Source organism: Rhineura floridana, chromosome 9 (genome assembly GCF_030035675.1).
Source record: "Rhineura floridana isolate rRhiFlo1 chromosome 9, rRhiFlo1.hap2, whole genome shotgun sequence".
In the NCBI taxonomy this organism is placed as follows: domain Eukaryota; kingdom Metazoa; phylum Chordata; class Lepidosauria; order Squamata; family Rhineuridae; genus Rhineura; species Rhineura floridana.
Window position 1 is genome coordinate 33636429 of NC_084488.1, and position 21914 is coordinate 33658342.

General features: G+C 42.4%; 1 protein-coding gene across 4 annotated transcripts in view; it reads right to left on the reverse strand.

The window, feature by feature from the left end:
• SGCZ (sarcoglycan zeta) overlaps positions 1 to 21914 on the reverse strand; it is an 832502-nt gene that overhangs the window by 94677 nt on the left and 715911 nt on the right. For all 4 annotated transcript variants that reach the window (XM_061583978.1, XM_061583976.1, XM_061583977.1 and 1 more), the window contains exon 4: positions 5910 to 5997. In XM_061583978.1, coding sequence (XP_061439962.1) covers positions 5910 to 5997 — 88 coding nt within the window. The remainder of the gene's footprint in view (positions 1 to 5909; positions 5998 to 21914) is intronic.

Sequence of the window (21914 nt, forward strand, 5' to 3'; positions counted from 1 at the left end):
GGCCAGTCCAGCGAAGTTGATGTTGCAGGATCATTGTTTCAACACTGGTGGTCTTTGCTTCTTCCAATATGCTAACATTAGTCCGCCTATCTTCTCAAGTAATTTGCAGAATTTTCCGGAGGCAGCATTGGTGGAATCTTTCAAGAAGTGGGAGTGGTGTTTATAAATGGTCCATGATTCACAGGCATACAGTTAAGGTTGGTAGTACAATGGCTTTGTAAATAAGCATTTGGTCTCCCTGCAAATATCCTGATCCTCGAACACTCTATGCTTCATTTGGGAGAATGCGGCACTTGCAGAGCTCAGACGATGTTGAATTTCAGCATCGATGCCAGCTTTTACAGAGAGATGGCTGCCAAGATAAGAAAAGTGATCAACATTCTCCAGCATCGCACCATTAAGCTGCATTGATGGTGCTACAGAGGGACTAGTTTGCACCTGTTGATGAAGTGCTTTGGGTTTTTTAATATTAAGTGAGATGCCAAGCTTTCCATATGCTTCTGCGAACACATTTAGGATAGTTTGAAGATCTTTCTCTGATGTGCAGACACTACATTATCATCGGCATATTGAAGTTCTACGACAGAGGTTGATATTACCTTACCTTTTGCTTTCAGCCTACTGAAATTAAAAAGCTTTCCATCTGTTCAATATATGATTTTCACACCAGTAGGAAGTTTCCCCTCAATAAGGTGTAGAATCATAGCAATGAAGATAGCAAATAAGATAGGAGCAATGACACATCCCTGTTTTACTCCTGAAACAACTCTGAATGGATTGCTCTGAAAGCCATTGTTGTCCAAAATTGTTGCTGTCATGTTGTCATAAAGGAGTCGCAAAATATTCACAAACTTATCAGGGCATCCAGTTTTCAGAAGGATGGCCCAGACTGCGGTTCGATTCACAGTGTCAAAGGCCTTAGTCAGATCAATAAACACCATATATAAAGGTCGATTCTGCTCCTGGTATTTTTCTTGAAGCTGTCGTGCAGTGAAGATCATGTCCACTGTCCCCCTGGAAGGGAGGAAACCATTTTGAGATTCAAGGAGGACATCCTCTGATATCAGTAGGAGGCGATTTGCGAGGATCCTTGCAAGGATTTTACTTGCAGTAGCAAGAAGAGAGATACCTCTCTTCCCACAGTCTGTTCTATCACCCTTCTTAAAAAGGGTGATAATTATGGCATCCCTAAAGTTTTCTGGGATCTCCTCCGTCATCCAGATTTTTTCAATGAGCTTATGAAGTTGTTGTGTAAATTCAGGCCCACCTTCTTTAAAGACTTCCCATTAGGTCCGCTATATTTGCTGTTCTTCATTTGATTGATAGCTTTACTAACTTCATCCAAATTAAGGGATACTGCAAGCTTATCTCTAGTTTGTTGTTGTGGAATTTGCAAGAAGACCTCATCAGCCACAATAGAGTTACGATTAAGGAGGTCATGGTAATGCTCTTTCCAGCACAGTGCAATAGACGCTTTATCCTTAAAAAGTTTGCTACCATCCATTGAACGTAAGGGATTTGTACCGTAATTTGTTGGTCCATAGATGGTCTTTGTGGCATTAAAAAAGCCCCGTGCATTGTGAGCATCTGCAAAGTGCTGGATATCTTGGGCTTTCTTTATCCACCAGGTGTTCTTAAGTTCTCTAGTTCTTCCTTGGACCTTAGCCTTTGCACTGGCGTAGATTTTTTTTCTTAGCAGCACAGTTAATGTCTTTCTGCCATATCTGGAAGGCTTTCCTTTACTTGTCGATATGTTCAATCTCACTATCATTCTCATCAAACCAATCCTGCTGTAATAATGGATGTCTTCAGTTCAACCCAGTATTCCTCGGCATTTTCAGGGAGTTCCATAGGTAGATGTTTCTTGAGAGCTGTTTGAAAGCAGGCTCGTTTAATAGGATCTTGAAGGAGATCACTTCTAAGGAGCTTTTTGGAGGAGTGCCAGGAAACAAGTAGCCGTAGTGTCCTACAGAGCCACAACCTTGTGAGCCGCCTTGAGGGCCTTTTGGCCAAACGGTGGCATAGAAATAGAATTAATAAATAAAATAAATAAATATAAGGGCATGGATGTTCATTTTACGCCTTGGTTTTCTTCCTTGGAATCTACGTTGAGGAACAATATTAATGGCCACAGTGGGTCGAATTAATCTTTGATCTGTCCAGCAGTCATCAGCACTCATGACCCTAGTGAGGAGTACATCAGGACAATCTCTGGCACAGACAATTATGTAATCCAGGAGATGCCAGTGTTTTGACTGAGGGTGCTTCCATGATGTTTTAAATTTATTTTTCTGACGAAAGAGTGTGTTTGTAATAGCAAGATTCTGCTCTGCACATTTAGTCAGAAGTAGAATGCCATTCAGGTTGCTATTGCCAACTCCTTCTTTCCCAATGGTTTCTTGCCATAAATCAAAATCACACCCAACTCTTGCATTGAAATCACCCAAGAGGATAATTTTATCCTCCTTAGGTATCTCTGATAAGATGGTGTCCAGCTGGTTATACAATATTTCCTTGACGTCTTCATCAGCATCTAATGTTGGTGCATAAGCACTTACAATAGTTGCCTGCTGATTTTTGGCAAGTTTTAACCGGAGAGTTAAGAGTCGTTCATTAATGCCAGTAGGAACTTCTGACAAGAGCTTCACAAGATTATTTTTAATAGCAAAGCCTACTCCATGTATTCGTCGTTCTTGTTCAGGCAGTCCTTTCCAGGTATAACCTCCTTTTTCTTCCTTCAGTTGTCCTTCTCCTGCTTTTCGAGTTTCTTGGAGTGCTGCTATGTCAACATTAAAACGTCTCAACTCCCTCGCGATGATGGCAGTCCTGCGTTCAGGACATTCACTATCTGTATTGTCCAGCAATGTCCGTATATTCCATGTTCCAAAATTCAATTGTCTTTTGCGACCACTAAATGGTAACCCCACTGGATGCGGTAATCCAGTCGGGGAGAGAGATGAGGCAGACTATGTTTAGGGCACCTTTGCTAGCCCCCTCCCCCTATGGGGTTAGCAGAGTGGATCCTGAATAGGACAGCTCAGTCATGGATACAGCTGCCGATCTACTCAGCTGCCTCGGTCCTTGAGCCAGGACGACTGAGTCTATATCCACCGCCCATGTGCAGGTCCATGACTAGGGGTTTCCGGATTTCACAGTCCTGCCCCCATTGCCATTCGCCGATTGCCATGGGACTTTTGGTTTGGTTTGGTTTGGTTGGAAGACGCCTGTGCATGAATTTGCTTTATGTGGGGAGATAGGTGCACGATGATCAACACACAATCTTGACAGAAAAAGGCTTTGATCCAATGGCATGGATACCATGACGATTGGAAGTCTTTTATCTGCTGCAGCCCTCATCTGCCTTCACAGCCGTTATAACATACACATTCTTATCCTCTGCCTGTTCTGCCGTTGAGGACTTTATTGGATTGATCTTTGTCTGGTTCCTCTCCCTTGACCTTACCGCCATGAGTGACCCTGCTGGGAGTACATGACTCCCAACGGCATTGATCACAGGGTTCATTGGAACACACAAGCCCACTCACCACTGCAAGATGATGATCCAGTGAGGGGCTTAATTAGCAATTGCATAGAATGTTGATCCTCAACTCTTAGAAGTTCTGTTCCTGTGTCTTTCAGCCTCTAGGCATGCAAAAGAATAAAGAGCACCAGCTTGTTCATTGATCTGTTTTGTAATTGTCTTTGCATGCTTAATTCTATGGGGCTTAACCCTCTTTAACTTCCTCTGGAATGTGTCCTGTATGTTGAGGCCAGTTTTTGGAGGGGGGGGGAGAGTGGTTGTTTTTTAAACTTTCATTTTGTTTTGAAGGGCTGTAGGTAATCATGGATGATATTGAACAGCAAGTATATCTATTCTGTATTAATATTGTAATGTACACATTGTTATCCTCTGTCTGTTCTGCCGTTGAGGACTTTCTTGGAGCGTTCTTTGTATGGTTCCTCTCCCTTGACCTTACCGCCATGGGTGACCCTGCTGGGAGTACATGACTCCCGATGGCATCGCTCACAGGGTTCATTGGAACACACAAGCCCACTCACCACTACAAGACGATCTACGTCTTACAGCATACAGACATTGTCTCAAGGTAGAGTCCTAACAAATTTTCTTGAGTAGCGATTGACCAATCTGAAGACAAAGAGGTTTATAAACACCCTTCCCTGGGCTTCTTGAGTCTGTCATCAGGAGCTGGAAGCTAAAAGAAATTATTGGCACATAGCAACCCAGATAAATTAAGATGTTTACTTGTTTATCCTTTAAAAAGTTAGGAGTGTCTTGTCTGCTCATTTATTGGGTTAAGGTTTTGGATTTAGATCTCTTGTAGAACATGACTTCCTTTTATTGTATTATTCAAAAACCACCAAGAAATACGATTTCTTGTGATTGAGCTTTGATGTTACTAAAGAAATGTTAGTTGCTATAAGTTTCAATTATTTAATCTATCAACTAAATCTGCAGACATTTCCATATGAACAAAATAATTATGAAAAAAAGCATTACCTTTGCTTTTAAGGTGATGCACACAAATGTTGCCCTAGGATTCTAAGTTTATTCCTACCACCTCAAGTTTTTGTATGTACAAACAATCAACTTTCTTTAAAATACAAAAACAAATATATTGCTCAATTAATTATGGAAACCTTTTAAATTAATTAAGGAATTTCAGTTGATTAATCTAACTGATTAATCAACTAAAGACAGCAGTCATTTTAATCTGTTACATGATGTCTAAAGAATATTCAGGACGGCATTTCAATAAAGCCATTGAAACAGCAGCACCTGAACTGGGACATTCAGGAAGGACAGAACTGTAAAGAGGAACAATAGCCTGACATCAGAAGATGATTTATGATAGAAATAATTATGAACCACAACAATTTACCCTGAACATTAATAAAACCCCAACATACTGCATGGCATACGCTCACAAGGGAGGTCATGATTTAAATATTGCAGTAAAAGTTTTCTATATGTTTGTTTTAATTCCTAACTTCTACAGAATTGAAAGATTAGATTATTCTAACTTGAAATAAAAATTATAGATCTCTGTCTTTGTGGGTGTGTACCTGTGGAAGTATCAGACTATCTCAGGGTTATAACATGTAGCTGGAAGTGGAGAAGAACAAAGAACACTCTAAACCAAGATAGAAGAATGAGACAGATTGACATATGCTTGTTCATCACCTCATATCTTACCACTTGATGATCTATTATTCAAAGACTCGCGGCTAGGAAAACCTTGAACAGACAAGTTATTTTCTTGTCTGTGGCAGAACCATTGTTATGGTGACACTGTGGTTGTCATCTCCAGCCCAGCACTTATTCTAATTCTATTTTGGCTATAATTAATGGAAGTGGAGAGGGGAACAAGGTATACATCCTGCAATGCAATCTATGAAGTCTAACATTACTTTTCCTTTTTTGAACAGCAGGACATTCCCACTATATGTGAAAATACATTCCAAAGGCCTCATATCTTTGCCAGTAGCTTACTGAGGCCATGTTCAGGATCTCTCTCTTACTTTTTAAAAGAGGCCATAAGTTCTTTGCTCATATTAGCAACTCTGAAAAATTATAACACACTTTATTAAGTCTAAGAGAATTGTGTAAATAGGGAGATTAATCTGCCTGTGAAAAAGGTTGAAGTGCTATGAGATTCTCAAATGTTGTCTCATTTTATCTAAGCAATTACTGGTTGTAATAAATTATCTTTTTTATTGAATTAACATTGCAGAACTAAAATATACCAAAATTTCAGCTACCTGGAAATAATGGCTTTCAGAATGTATTAAACTTAGATAATCCTTCCTGTTATATAATAAATTTAAAAGAAATGGTGTTTGCAGTGTTAACATGATGCACAAAAGCTTCATTAGAGAATAAGACTTACCTACAGTCAGTTGTCCCGTTAACTGTCCCATATGATTTCTTGCATTCACTGTTACATTCCTGTCAGACTGTAAGACCAGTGGACTATCCTGGGAAACATGTATAAGATAAGGAAATGAGAGGGAAAATATAGCAGAGACAAGCTATAACTATTGAAGAACAAGTATGTCGGTGAGGTCTAGTTAAACTAGCACAGTCTTGCTGATAACAGCTATAGCAGGGATAGACAACATGGTGCCCTCCAAATTTTGCTGGACTATAACACCCATCACTCACACAACCAAGATGCCACTGTCACAGATTATGGGTATTGTACTCCAACAACTTCTGGATGGAACCATGTTGACTACCCATGAGCTATAATCACATGAAACTCAAGATGCAGGATTTGAATTCTGAGCTACCCCAAGGTTTTTAATTTGGAAGTTGCTCCCCCACACAACTGCATTTGGCATCAGAGTGACAGCTCATCATTTGATGCCACTGCATTTACACATCCACTTGAAAAACTGGAATTTGGGTTTAGGTACATAACTAAAGCCACTTTTTTATATATTTCTGACACTAAGGGCAATGCTACTGTTAAGATAATGGTCATGAAGGCATCTGAAGTATGAAAGAGTTGCTGATGTCTGAAAAGCTGGCACCTGGTTGCATGATGTAGTATACCATTCTAAATAGCAGAATGTGTGCTGAATGGGAATGATTGGGACAGGCTCCCACCAGTCTACCCAACTGAAAGCATAAATCTATTAGAAATAAGAAATGATTAGATGGCCTGCCTTATTGGGATGATTAGGTGAACAGTGAACTTATTAGCCTTTTTGCCAGGCATTTTGGAGATGCTTGGGCTTACTGGATTCATTCTTATGCTGCTACTAGAACTGGATTGAAATCCACTCCCAATCTCACAGCTCCTTTGCAGCGGCTGTCAATATTGCTCAGAGGCATTTGGGCAAGAAAAAAAAGTGTTTACAAGCTGAATAGAGGCCACATGAGTGCCTGTGAATATTCCCCCTCCAAATATACCCTATGTCCCTTCTTACACCCCACCCCCCCAGTTAGCCAAAAAATCTAATTTGAGCTCTTATTTGTCCTGGCCCTAGCTTATATTGTTAGTTTAAGGAATTTTAATGTGATGAAATATTTGTTCAAAGTAGTTCTGTTTCATGTTGTTTTTAGAAATGGAGCATATACATTTCAACAGAAAAAGAGGAAAAGTTGGTGTGGCTACATTTTTTCTACTGTCTGGATGTTGAAAAAGCAAAAGTGTTCAATTTAGAAATCAGATATCTTATTTGGTGGAAAGGACCACATGCATCATTTAGGGAGGGCAGGAGATGTCATTTTTCCCACTCCTCTATCCCAGAAAGGGTTGCCAACCAGCTAGAAATAAATTAGTCTGCCTTGCTCCTGTGCCTTTAAAAGCAGTCTAATATATACAACAAAGAAGGTGAATTTTTAATGGCATGGCACTATAGATTATCACCTGTTTAAATTCTGCAGTTCAAGTTGCTATTTAAGGGACAGTGACAGGCACTGGATGAAAGCTACTATCTCTAGTTTCAGACCACGTGTAATTATTCCTCAGTGCATATGATTTTTAGCCAAATAAGGGTTGGGTCTGATTATGGCTACATAGTTAACATGCTGAACAAATCTCAGGGAAAAGTTTTGTAAAATCCATTACTGATTGCATCTTCCATTAGGATATGACATATTCAGGAGGTAGAACATGTGCCTAATTTCCTTTCATAATTTTTGGAACTACCCTCACAATATACAATATTGGAAAATAGCAGTAAGAAACATTACAGAAATGACTGTTCATGGTATACCATTCAATGCAGTCTCTGGCTGTATTTAGACATCTAAAATATATAGCTGTTTCTGATGATCTGGAAATGACCGTACATCTTTTGACAGCAGCCAAAGGCAATCACTCAAATATGTGGAAAAACAACAACAGATTTATCATCTTCAACAGAATGGCAGTTTAGAGTGTAGGACCTAGTTTCTATGACTGAATTGACTAATATTGTATTAGAGAAAGTAAATAGATGGACAATACATTTGTTAGGAAATGGGATTACTCCTAATTTCTGGAAATGATAAAATACAATTGTATTATGAATTATTATTTTAAAACATTAATTCATCCATTTAAATGATGGTGAAATTTTAAAATAAATTCAAAATATTTCTGGCTGAGTCGCTCATTCTACACAGTGGAATTGTTCTTTGCAATGAAGTGAAACTGCATGTTAGGAAAGTGTACTAAAGACTCGCGACTCTCCGCTTTAAAAAAGGAGGGGAGGTGTTTTTATTGTGAAGTGATGACTAATCACAACATCTCTTGCAGTATACTGGTTGTTTTTTTGTGGATTTTTGCAATTTAATCTTGAAGGCATCCATGCTCGGGCTTCCTCTTTGTGGCCGAGAATGATTCACATGATTGGACCCATACATGATTACAATTTTTACATGTACATGTTGGATAGCATGGGGGGGGGAAGCTCTCATTCATCTTGGTATGCATAAAATTCACACAGTCTAAAATCCCATGACATATACAGATGCACGTACATAAATGTTCAGAACAGATTAAAAAGGAGCAGAACCATGTGTGGGACCCCCCGTTTCCTCACAGCTTTGTGATTGCTCAAGATTGTGGGTTTCCCACAGACATCTGGTTGGCCACAGTGAGAACAGGATGCTGGACGAGATGGGCCATTGGCTTGATCCAGCAGGCTCTTCTTATGTTCTCATGACATAGGAAGAGTTAGCCATGCACTTTTTTCCTGCTTCAACCTGAGAAATAAGCCTGCCTATTTTCAAGAATCAAACTGTTGCTGCAGAAATTAGGGGAAAGAGGGGGGGAACTCAAGGGAAATGACTCCATGCTGATTAGACTGCGGTCATAAGCCAAGTTCAGACTTCATCAGGCTTTATCAAGATGGAGCTCTTGGTAAATAAATTAGGGCTGTTGGGAAATCTCCCTCCACCCGACACACAGACATTTTCAGCACTCTATTCACAGCTATCACAAATGTGGGGAGGGGAGATTTTGTCAGGACATGAACTAGTACAAAAGATTTGGGGAAGTGGCTTACCAGTAGTGGGGCATCAGCTGCAGCTCTTTTCAGTGGTCACCACATTGACAACTGGTGGTGTACAGAGGGAGCTTCTTGGGGAAGAATGACACTGGTGGCTGCCATCCCCCCCCCAGAAGCCCCTCTGTGTGACACTGCATCACAGTATAGAGCAGCAGTGCTCTGTTGCTACCCACTACAAAAGACAGGCAAATGAAAACAAAATGAAGTAATTTCGCACTTCCTGACTTTGGCTGAAACATCTCCTTAGGGAACTTTCAGCACAGGACTAAAATACACAAACATTCTTGCTAATAATCACATGGCTAATAATCTCTTCCCAACAGCCCCCCCAAAAATGAGACACAGAACACTGTGCAGTTGCTATGACTGCTTTGCAAATAAGTCTACAAAAGTTCCTATGCAATAAAAATATTTACTAGGCTATGGGCATGCACGCACATGCACACTTATATTCCTCTTTTGGGGACAAAAAATAAATAAACTTTTTTAAAGCTCTCAGACCCAAGTGCCTGAAGATAGTTTTTAACCAAGTACAGGTATAGAAGTTAGTGGCTGGTTTTGAGCCTGTGATACAATCTGTCACTTTGTTATTTATTGCAGTCTAATCAGTGGTGTGCCTACGGTAATACTACCTAAACACACCTTATCTCATCTGATCTCAAAACCTAAGGCCTGGTTAGTACTTTGGTGGGAGATCACCTGGTAATACAGGGTGCCGTAGGCCTGAGGAAGGCAATGGTAAACCACCTCTGAATACCTCTTACCATGAAAACCCTATGGATATATCAAAAGAAGATTCATAGGGTTGCCTAAGACACAATCGACTGGAAGGCATATAACAATAACATCATATCAGTGGTTTGGTATTTCAACATTAATCCTCAGGCTGGATAGAAACCTGGTGTCTTAAAAAGAGCACAGAAGATCCCCTGTTCTCAGTAAAATATGTTAGCTATACAGAAGTGCCTGGATAAGTTTTTAAATGTTATAAATTCTAATCAGATATTCCCCAGATAGCCAGGCTACCTGCTTCTTTTCTGTTTGGAGACACCTTTTTTTTAACATTGTTTTATTTCTCTTCTGAAAGCAGGTACAATAATAGTACTTTCACATAAAAAAAGAAATACAGATCATCAACTCAAACCAAACAGTTATGACTTCTACAGGAAAGAATTGGGTGGACGTCACATAAAAACAGTCATTCAAAGAAAAATAAGACAAACAAATCTTATTACTTGTCTCAATCAATATTTTAAATAACAGATTATGAGTGCTATCTTTAACGGCTACATTTAACTTATTTTTGTAAAATTAAGAGAGATTAAAATCTTGATACTTATTTAACTAGTTTGCCATTTGTGTGTCAATTTCTGCAAAATTAATAAATGGTGCCCATGATAACATAAAATGTTGATTTTCCCTATTTGCTACTTTTACTTGTATTATAATTAGTTCCCATTCTTTATTTGGCATTTGAGATCATTTTCTGCTGTCCTCTCTCTCTCTTACTCCCTTTCTCCTCTGAGGTAAAAATAAATACATCTATTCCACATAATTTGTTTAACTTGCCACATAAAAAAGGGAATATTCTATAGCCCAACATCTGGAGCAATTTAAAGTGTGTTTCGCACACTGTAATTTAAATACAAGACCTGAATTGTTGCATGTGTTAAATCTGGAACATCTTGTTGCAGAAGGTTGGACCTTAAGAAATCCCTTCTAACCCAATGACTGTAAACTGCTTTTGGCAAGAGTTTAGTTCAAATGAAGCACACATTTGGTAAGTAAACTAAAACAATTTTAAGCAATCTGGATTTTTCTATGGACACTACATTTTTCTAAATTAAGAAAGAACATTGTAAAGCATTGCCCATAATTTTCCTTCAGCCATGCTACTGAATTGGGACTAATAAAAATTAATTAGGTTAGGTTAGAATCCTATACTTGTTTACCTGGGAGCAGAGCTTGGAAAAGTTACTATTTAAAACTACAACTCCCATCAGCCCCAGGCAGCATGGCCACTGGATTGGGCTGATGGGAGTTGCAGTTCAAAAAAGTAACTTTCCCAAGCTCTGCCTGGGAGTAAGTCCTGTTGAAACCAATGTAGCTTACATCTATGTAAACATGTACAGTAGGGCCCTGCTTCCAGGCGCTTCGCTTCCCGGCGTTCTGCTGATGTGGCGGCTTTCATTCCCTGTTTTAAAGCTGATTTTTGCGCTTTTGCAGCATTTTCGCTTCATTTTCGTGCAACGTGCCCCATTATACTCAATGGGGTTCTGCTTTACGGCGATTGCTGCTTTACGGCGGGGGTCTGGAACGGAACCTGCCGTATAAGCGGGGCCCGCCTGTATAGAAATGCACTGTTAATAATGCAACCCTTGGTATAATTAGGGATGGGGGAGGAAATTTGATTCACTTTGTATTTAAAGGCAAACCTATCCAATTTGAACTTTCCAAAGCAATATGCGAATTGAAACACAGACATCCTTTCAAATTTGTACTTCTCCAAATGTTGCAATCCAGTTCTTCAGCCAAGTAATGTGTGCAAAGATGCATAGACTAGGGTAAAGCGTGCATACTACAGAAAATTGCTTTACAAAAATTGGTATGTTAGGCAAAATTGCATACAAAAATGTATCTTAGGAGAAAATCACAATAAAAAGCCAATGGATTTTCATGAGGACTTTTTTTTAAAAAAATGTGCAAACTGATGTGAAAATGTGGAGAACTGAATTTAAGATTGGGAAAATGAGAAACCAAAATTGATAGATTCGCCCTTCCCTAGGTATACTTACTTGAAAACAGAAGTAAGCCTTATTAAAATAAGTGTATCTCTTCTGTGTAAACAAATCAGGTAAGGTCAAGCGAATGTTGAACAATGGGTAGATGTCACAGTTGTAGGTCTCTTGAATTTCCAACCTTGAGCTTTCCTTCCCACAGGAAATGGCTCTTTCCATTCACTTGCCTCAGTTCATTAACTTGCATAGAAGCTTGTGTGAAGATACTGAGATCTCATTTATAGGATGTCAAGTGTATTATTTGTTTTCTTCTCCCTCTCCTCAGCAGTTGATTTATTTAATGGTTTGTAAAACGGCTTGTCCTCCTGCAGCTTGGTAGATGGAAGGGGCTTTTTGGCTTGTCTGTATTTCCAGCTTCAGAGTCCTGACTATTTAGGACCCATCATGTCTAAAGCAATCCTTTGGGCTGAGAATATGAACATTGCCAAGGGACTTCATGGCAACAAAATCAGCTGCTAGAGATATTTTTCCTAAGTAGTGATTAGATTTTGTTCATGCCCCTTATGGACTTTTGAAGTTTGTTAGTCCTGGCAACTGCTGGTCTGGCAAAACAGGAAGTGGTAATAAAAGGACTTAATGGCTAAGGTATCAAAATACATCCTCAAAGAACTGCTTTGTTGTTTATAGGAGTAACCCTTCAGCTTGGGGAAAAAGCCCTCTACTCTCACCACCTGTCAGGCCCAGGATGGGACTCAGGAACCAGGCTTGTGGTTGAAAGCAATTCAGATTTTATTAAGGTAATATCCAAACATAGACTGCGCCTTCTCATGAAGCAACACAGAGTTATAGATCCTGCGACGTGGAAGAAAGTTGACAGAGCAAGGGACCACTTTCCCGCCTGTCTCTTAAGAGGGGGGCAAACGGGCGCGAAGCCTTTCGCTCCTCCTTACTGGACCCTCGGTCACCACCCTCCTGCCCCCCTTCCTCTCCTGTCTTTTCAACAGTCTTCGCGTACGTGGTGACGGGGGAAGCACGGGCCCCTCCTCTTCTGAAGTCTCCGACTCTGGTATGGGAGAGAGGGGGGGGGTCAAGCCTCAAACTGTCTTGCAATCTCTCGCCGCTTTTCTCTGGCTCAGGAGGCAGCGTGGGAACTTCGAGGGAAGACTCCAGTTCTGTGAGACCATCAAGGTCTCCGTTGCTATGCAACACTATCTCTGGAATTTCCTCTCCTTCAGTCTGCTCTAACGAACTGGGCCCCTCCTCCTCCATTTCTGAATCCTCATACCCCCAACCTGGCACCTGGTCATCTGACACCCTGACATCATCCCCTCTCCCATGCTGTGCCCCCCCTCCCGACTGGCTTGGGGCGATGGGGAAACCTTCGGTGAAAAAGTTTTACCAAATCTGGAGCGTGCACATCAGTTTCAGCTTCCCAAGATCTGTCTGCCGGCCCATAGCACTTCCAGTGAATCAAATACTGCAATTTGTTATGCCTCATTCGGGAGTCCAGAATTTCTTCCACTTCAAACTCAGTTTGCTCATTCACTATTAACGGAGCCCCTGGAGGCTCCTCTGGCCGCAATTCGCTGGGGGGGGGGCTGCTTTTGATAACAAGAATCGATGAAACACAGGGTGTATTTTAAACGTGTCTGGTAGCTTTAGTCGATAAGCCACGGGATTAATTTGAGCCTCTATTTCAAAGGGCCCCACCCTTTTGTCCTGTAATTTCCTACATTTGCCTGGCATCTGAAGGAAACGAGTGGACAGCCATACCTGATCTCCTGGTTGAAGGGGGGGGGCTCCCTCCTGTGCAGATCAGCAGCTCGCTTGTACTCCGTCTTGGCTTCGTTTAGCTGCTGTTTCAATGTCTGTTGAACGGCCTGTAACTCCTTCAGATAGTCTTCTGCGGCCGGCACCAGCACCCCTTCTGAGCTGCTTGGGAAGGCTTTAGGATGAAATCCATAATTAGCGAAGAACGGGGTTTGCTCAGTGCTGGAGTGCAAAGCGTTGTTATAGGCAAACTCTGCAAAGTGCAAATATGACACCCAGTCAGTCTGTTGATAGGACACATAACAACGTAAATATCTTTCCAAAACAGCGTTCAGGCGTTCCGTCTGACCGTCCGTTTGGGGATGATGAGCGGAAGAGAGTTTTAGCTCCGTCTGCAACTGTTTCCACATTGCTCTCCAAAATTTAGCTGTGAACTGAGTTCCTCGATCCGAGACTACACTGTTTGGCAATCCATGCAACCGGTAGATTTCCCTGATGAATAACTTGGCTGTTTCTTTTGCCTCTAAGGCCCCTGGACAAGGGAGAAAATGTGCCATTTTGGTGAGTAAATCGACCACCACCAGGATGGCCGTCATTCCTTGTGACTTTGGTAGATCAGTTTTAAAATCCATGGAAAGGTACTTCCAGGGTTCGTTTGGGACAGGTAGCGGTTGTAACAGCCCGGCTGGCTTTCCTGTTTGTGTTTTCGCCCGCACACAGACAGAACAGCATTTTACATAGTTCTCAATGTCTTGACGCATTTTAGGCCACCAAAGGTCCTTGGCCATGTTCTGAATGGTTTTATAAATACCAAAGTGCCCCGCGGTGATGGAGTCATGGCACTGACGTAGGACTCTGAGTCTTAATTCTCCTTCTGGCACATACCTGGCTGCTTTGAACCATAACAGTCCATCTCGCCAGTGGAAACTTACTTCTGGATCTTGATCTTGTCCCGCCTCCTGACTATGTCGTTGCAGGTCTGCATCTGCCTGTTGTGCCCTTTTGAGTTCTTCTTCTCATGAAGGCTGACATGATCCCAACGTTAATTTCTCCGGCGGGATCACGTATTGAGGCTGGTCATCGTATTCACTTCCTTGGAATTGTGGCTGTCTGGATAAGGCGTCTGCTCTCTGGTTTTTAGCTTGAGCATGATAAGTAATCTTGAAGTTGAACCTAGTGAAGAACTGGGACCACCTTATCTGTCTCTGGTTCAGCTTCCTGGCTGTTTACAGGCTTTCCAGGTTCTTGTGGTCGGAGCACACTTCAATCTGATGAGAGGCCCCCTCCAAGTATTGTCTCCAGTTCTCAAAAGAATCCTTGATGGCTAGTAGTTCCTTCTCCCAAACTGTGTAGTTCTTCTCTGCAGGCTTTAACTTTCTAGAAAAGTACGCGCAGGGGTGCAGCTCCTTCCCTTCTTGGTCTAATTGCAGAAGGACCCCCCCGATGGCAAAATCTGAAGCATCGGCTTCCTTGATGAAGGGGCGGGTTGGATCGGCGAAACGCAGAATGGGCTCAGTAGCAAATCTTCTTTTCAGCTCCTCAAAAGCGTTTGTGGCATTCTCTGTCCATTGGAATTTCTTCTTTCCCCTTAAGCAGTCAGTCAGGGGGGCTGTTAATTTGGAAAACCCTGGAATGAACTTTCTGTAGTAATTGGCAAACCCTAGAAAACGTTGTACATTCTTTTTGGTGACAGGTTGACCCCAGTCCAGTATACAACTCACTTTCCCTGGGTCCATCTCCACTCCCCCCGCTAAGATTCGGTACCCAAGGAAGTCCAGAGACTTGAGGTCAAATCCACATTTCTCTAGCTTAGCATACAGATGATTTTCTCTCAGTCTCCTCAACACAGTTTTTACGTGCTGGTCATGGTCTTCTTGATTCTTTGAGAACACTAGGATATAATCCAAGTAACAAATCACATATGTGTCCAACAGGTCTCTAAACACGTCATTCATGAACTTTTGAAACACGCATGGACTCCCCGAAAGCCCGAACGGCATGACCAAATATTCAAACTGACCGTAAGAAGTCAGAAATCCTGTTTTCCATTCATGTCCCTCCTTCATTCTGACCAGATTGTACGCTCCTCTTAAATCCAACTTCGTGAAGATTTTTGCTGAGCGCAGGCGGTCTAGTAGCTCTGAAATCAAGGGCAGTGGGTAACTGTTGGGGATGGTGATCTGATTCAATGCACGGTAGTCGATACAAGGTCTGAGCTCCCCCCTTCTTCTTCACAAACAACAGGGGCACTCCAGCAGGGGACTGTGAGGGACGTATGAATCCTCGCTTCAGGTTCTTTTCTAGGAATTCCTTCAGGGCCTCCCTCTCAATTTCTGTGAGACAGTAAATTCTCCCTGATGGGATGCTGGCTCCTGGCACGAGATCAATTGCACAGTCGTAAGGGTGGGGGGGGTAGAGTCTCTGCCTCTTTTTCATCAAACACGTCTTTGAATTCCTCATACTTCGAAGGAAGGGTCACTTGCTCGCTCTCTTGTACTGCCCCCGCTAAGGTGTTCTTGATTCCTTCGGGTTGACAGTTCTCTTGGCAATACTGAGAGGTGAACCACACCACCGCCTCCTTCCAACCTATTTTGGGTTCGTGCTTGGCTAGCCAGGGCATTCCCAGAATCACCTCAAAGTTCGAGAGATCTGACACGTACAGCAAAATGAACTCCTCATGCCCAGGAATTTGGAGTTTCAATTCCTCCGTGGCGTGTGTCACCCCTCCTGACTTCAGGGGTCTCCCATCGATGGTCTCCACAGATAGGGGAATGTCCAATTTCCACCTAGAAATTCCATAACGCTTGGCTAACTTTGCATCCATAAAATTCGTGGAGGCCCCACTGTCAATTAATGCAGTGGAGTTAAACATCACTCCTTGGGAAGTTGTAATCCGAATAGGTAGAACCAACACTCCTTTGGAGGGAGGTTGGGTCATTGGAGGGCCTTTATACAACGCTGCCCCCAGTCCACCGGCCTGCACTTGAACTGGGTGTTTCAGTTTCCTGACGGCTCTGCCTTCCCCCCTTTCAGCCCACAATCTCTGGCCACATGGCCCGGTTTCGAACAAAAAAAACATAGACACTCTTCGCATCGTCTCTCTTTTTCTTCTTCTGACAGTCTCAGCCTAGCCCCTCCCTGTCCCTCGGGTGCATTACCTGCCGTTCCTGAAGTGGAAAGGACCTTGCTGCGGGATGCCGAGGCTGAATATCTTGGGACCTCCTGTTTCTTTTCCAGGCGCCTTCCTTCCAGCCTGTGATCGATCTGTAAACATAGCCAGATTAGCCCTGGCAGGTCAGTGGGGGGGGGGAGGTCCTGGCCAGCTCATCCAGAATTTCAGCATTCAGTCCACTTCGGTACATAAACATCAAGGCTGCCTCATTATAACCCGTTTCCTGGGACAAATTTTTAAAGGCATTAGTGTACTCGGAAACAGTTCCTTTGGCTTGTTTCAGTGCGCCTAACTGCCGCGCTACTGTTTCAGCTCGTTGAGGGTCTTGAAACATCTCGGTCATTTCTTGGATAAATCCTCTGTATCTTCCTAGGAGGGTATCCTTTCTCACTAGGTATGGGGTCACCCATTTTGCAGCTTCTCCCTCCAGGAGGCTGATCACGAAGGCCACTTTAGCCCCATCACTTGGAAATTCTGTATTCCTGACATCCAAGTATAGCTCACATTGAGCCACGAAAGTTGCCAACTGATCACTTTGCCCCGCATACTTTGGGGGTAATGCAATGGGAACCTTCACCGCCGCGGCTGGAGGGGCTGCCCGCATCCAATCAACCGTGGCTTGCAAGGCCTGATTATCCGTTTTCAGCGCCTTGACTGCTGCCAGCAAGGTTGAACATCCGTCTGCAGATCAGCCACATTAGCCCTCAAAAGTCTCACTTCTTCCGTCTCAGAAGTGGGATTTGTTTCCCCCGCCGCTCCCTTTGACATCTTGTCATGGTCAAGTGAAGAGAGCATGGAGGGTGATTTAGATGGCTCTGTCAAGCTGTGAGGCCCAGGATGGGACTCAGGAACCAGGCTTGTGGTTGAAAGCAATTCAGATTTTATTAAGGTAATATCCAAACATAGACTGCGCCTTCTCATGAAGCAACACAGAGTTATAGATCCTGCGACGTGGAAGAAAGTTGACAGAGCAAGGGACCGCTTTCCTGCCTGTCTCTTAAGATGGGGGCAAACAGGCGCAAAGCCTTTTGCTCCTCCTTACCGGACCCTCGGTCACCACCCTCCTGCCCCCCTTCCTCTCCTGTCTTTTCAACTGTCTTTGCGTACGTGGCGACGGGGGAAGCACAGGCCCCTCCTCTTCTGAAGTCTCCGACTCTGGTATGGGGGGGTCAAGCCTCAAACTGTCTTGCAATCTCTCGCCGCTTTTCTCTGGCTCAGGAGGCAGCGTGGGAACTTCGAGGGAAGACTCCAGTTCTGTGAGACCGTCAAGGTCTCTGTTGCTATGCAGTGCTATCTCTGGAATTTCCTCTCCTTCTCCAGTCTGCTCTAACGAACTGGGCCCCTCCTCCTCCGTTTCTGAATCCTCATACCCCCAACCTGGCACCTGGTCGTCTGACGCCCTGACACCACCAAAGAACAATACATGTGTATGTGCCTGAATAAGATTGGATATCAACATCATCAATACAGGCTCTGATAGTTCATTTAATTATTTCCTTCCCGTTTTAGAAAACAATGAACTTACAGTGGGTTGCCAGGTCTAGGGTTTGGCCTAAGACTTTGGCATTTAGGTCAGTTCTCAATCTCAAGGCAGTGTAAAATTGACTCAGATTAACTTTGAATTTTGGATCTAGGAGTTTTCCAGCAGTATTATTTTAAAACATCATCACTCTGAAAGGGAAAACACTAAATAAGATTGTTTGTTGTTAATGTTTCTGCAAATCCACCGCAATAAAAAACAAAACAAAACAATGCCCTGTTTTTTCTGGAATGTTTCCTGGGACTTCACACCTTCAGTTTCATTTCTTTACTTGGGGAGGGGCGTTACATCCTTGAATCCTGCATAGGTGTCATATTTTTGCCTATTTACTACTACTACTACCCCCCATCCTTCACCAGCAAGTTCCCAGGCAGGATACAATAATTTAAAATTCAGTATCAGAAACAGTTACAACAAATTACAGTTACTGGAATAGGGTCAGGTGTCAAAGTCCAAGGTAAAGAGGTCATCTTCAACATATAGCAGAAACTGTGGGGAGGGAATTCCACAACATAGGATTCCTCACAGACAATGCCCTGTCCTGGGCCACTGTGATGATCCTGTATTAGTGTAAATAGGGTAAGTGCTGTTTGAATAGAAGATACATGGTAAGTGGAGTGAAAGAGGAGGGGGAGTGAATGGGCAGTAGAATGCTGGATGATTGGCGTAGTGTTTAAAATGGCTGAGCATATAAAAGGAAGAGTGACAGTGGAATCTGGGTGGATGTGATGTGATGAAAGTGAGTGGGTTGTTTGGGTGGGTTTTAGAGAGTTGTTTGCCAGGAGAGCGTGGAGAAGGAGGAGGATGGAGTTCGTATTAGTATTAGATAAAACCATATGCTTATGTGCCTTATGAAGAAATCTTGTTATCTTTGTTATATTTAATAAAAACTATATTTGGTTTACCGAAGGCCTGATCCTTGGCTGGGGTTTCACAGACCAGAAGGGAGGGTAAGGTTGAAGGGAAACTGTAACAAATGGTGGCAGCGGTGAAGAGAATAACACCACAAGTATTCAGAGTCTCTGGGAATACTGGTATTAGGACGTGACTGGTGGTGCTGCCTAGCAGGGGGATCTGTTGAGATCTGTGCTAGAGCAGGGAGATAAACCATAAAAAAGGACAGTCTGGACTGGTGGAGTCCCTGGTGGTGCCTAGTGACAGGCAGTAGCCACGAGCAGGTAGGAACCTGACAGGGAGAGCCAGGGAAGGGCATCACAGCCACCACCCCTCAAACCCAGGGCCGGATGATCCATTAGGCTTAGTAGGCTGAAGCCTAGGGGCCCGGAGCTCTTGGGGGCCCGTGCATAAGCTAAAAAAAAATTATCACAGGACAAGAGCTTCCGAACCGCCTACCATCCCCCAGCTTCACTTACCTTTTTCTCAGCTGTTTTTTGAGGTTTGCCATCAATCAAGATGGCGGCCGAGGTTTCCCTAAGGGGCTGAAGCCTCTGCCACCATCTTCATTGATGGCACGCATGCATGCTACATGTGCGCATTGCTGCCATCAACCAAGATGGTGGCAGAGGCTTCAGCCCCTTAGGGAAACCTCAGCCGCCATCTTGATTGATGGCAAACCTGCGCAAAAAAAAAGCAGAAAGGTAGGGAGAAGAAGGCCCCAAACACCAATCAGCCTAGGGGCCCTCCTCAGCTTAATCCGGCCCTGCTCAAACCTCTTAAGGGCAGTGGAACTACCAAAAGAGCCCCTCTCTGATGATCTCAACAGCCAAGAGGAACTGTAGGGAAGGAGGCAGTCTTTCAGATATTTGGGGCCTAAGTCGTTCAGGGCTTTCAACACTAATGTGAGCACCTTGAATTTGGCCCAGAAATGAACTGGCAACCAACCTTTTAACTGGCAACCTTTGTCAATAGCTCTGTGAAATTACAAGCCCCTAGCCTCTGAGTCTTAGGCTATGGGATGCCAGAGATCTGGCTAAGTTAAATGGAAATTTAATGGTTTCTGTAGATGTATCAATAGCGGTACAAGGCTTGGCAAATGGACAGGACTGTCCTGCTATGCTTTTTTAAAATAAGTTGCAATCTCACTAAGAAACGTTACTATATTTGCTTTATGGGATTCCTCCAGAGAAAATGAGTCCACATTAGCTGTTAGGAATTTTGGGCTAAGTTGCTATCAAATTTCTTATAAAGCCCAAATAAATTTGAAGCAGAGTTGAAGGCTCCCATTCTGGGAAAACATCAGACGAATTTGTGGGCATAAGCACAGCTTCAATAGCATAAGACTGCTGGAATTTCTCAGGGTAGGTGGGACCTGCACATTCTGACTTTTGAGTGCTACATACCTGTTTCAGAGTCGGAATCACCTACTTTCCATTCAATTCTGTATAACACAGAACCTTCATGTTATGGTGGTAAATTCCATCTGGAGATGTAGCTATTGCTCACTAACATACAATGTTGCCAAGACATCCTGGAATAGCTGTTGATTGGACTTCATTGTGGAACACCCACAAACTGCCATCTATCCATGAGATTGTTCTACCCTTGCCGCCCTTGCATTCTATGTAAGCAAACTGTACCCCAAACCATAATGGAGGGACCGGGTTTGCCTTTCTCCCTGATGTGCTGGGTGCTTTCTTTTAATAGGCAGATTTTTTTAAAAAAATGTGGATGGACACTTTAAAGACATCTTTTTAATTTTGCATAAACCCACTGGTCAACTGTTCAAATTTCAAACAACATATACAAATATATTCATTTCAGTTTTAAAATCAACTTTTTGTCCTTGGTTGCAACATTGATACTTGCATATAATGCCCCCCCTTCAAACCTACTTCAGCAGTTAACGTTCACCAAAAATTTAAAAACAAACTGACACCATAATTCCACCAAAATGAAGCATGTGCATATGTTTAAATACTAAACCATGTAACCAACTGGGTTCAAGGTGCTGGCTTAATTTTGGCTGAACTGGTTTCCAGCATTTAGGTTTGGGAATGGGAATTCCTCTTCAAAATCCTTTTCAACCCACATTTCTTTTCACTCCAAGAAAACACTCTCTCTCAGACACATATAAAACACGAATGCATTCATTCATAAGATAGTATTCAACAGTTTTGCACTCGGCTATTCATTCTAAGCAAAAGCCTAGCAGCTAAAATAATGGAAATATTCAGAGGAAGATTCAAATAATGCAACCAACAATAAAGTTATTTATATATCTTATGCTGATTGTAAAATGTGAGTTCTACTTAAATAAAGTGACTTGACAGCCATATTTTCAGTTTCAATCTCTGTCATTTGACTGGTATTAATGCATTTTTGTTCATAAAACTTCAGGGGCATGGATTGTCTTTGATTTCAACCTGGCTTTGCCTGAATGAGCCCATTGTTTCTAACTGGAATTTAGAAGTACATTAAAATAAACAGAGCTTATCTGAATACATTATACACTCATTAATCTAATGAAAAAGAAAATGATTTTTTCCTTTGGCTAAAATGGTAAGCCATTGTGCTTTCCCACAATGCAGCAAAGAATTAGGTATACTTAAGACCTTTGATCTCAAAGAGCTTAAAGTGTTCTTTACCCTGTGCTGGATTGTGACATCTGTTCTTTAAGAAATTTCTATTTCATCTTTGTGAAAATAGAAATTAATTGGTATGATATTTTATGTAGTCTAATATTTATTTTGTGACGCTCATGCAGGCTTCT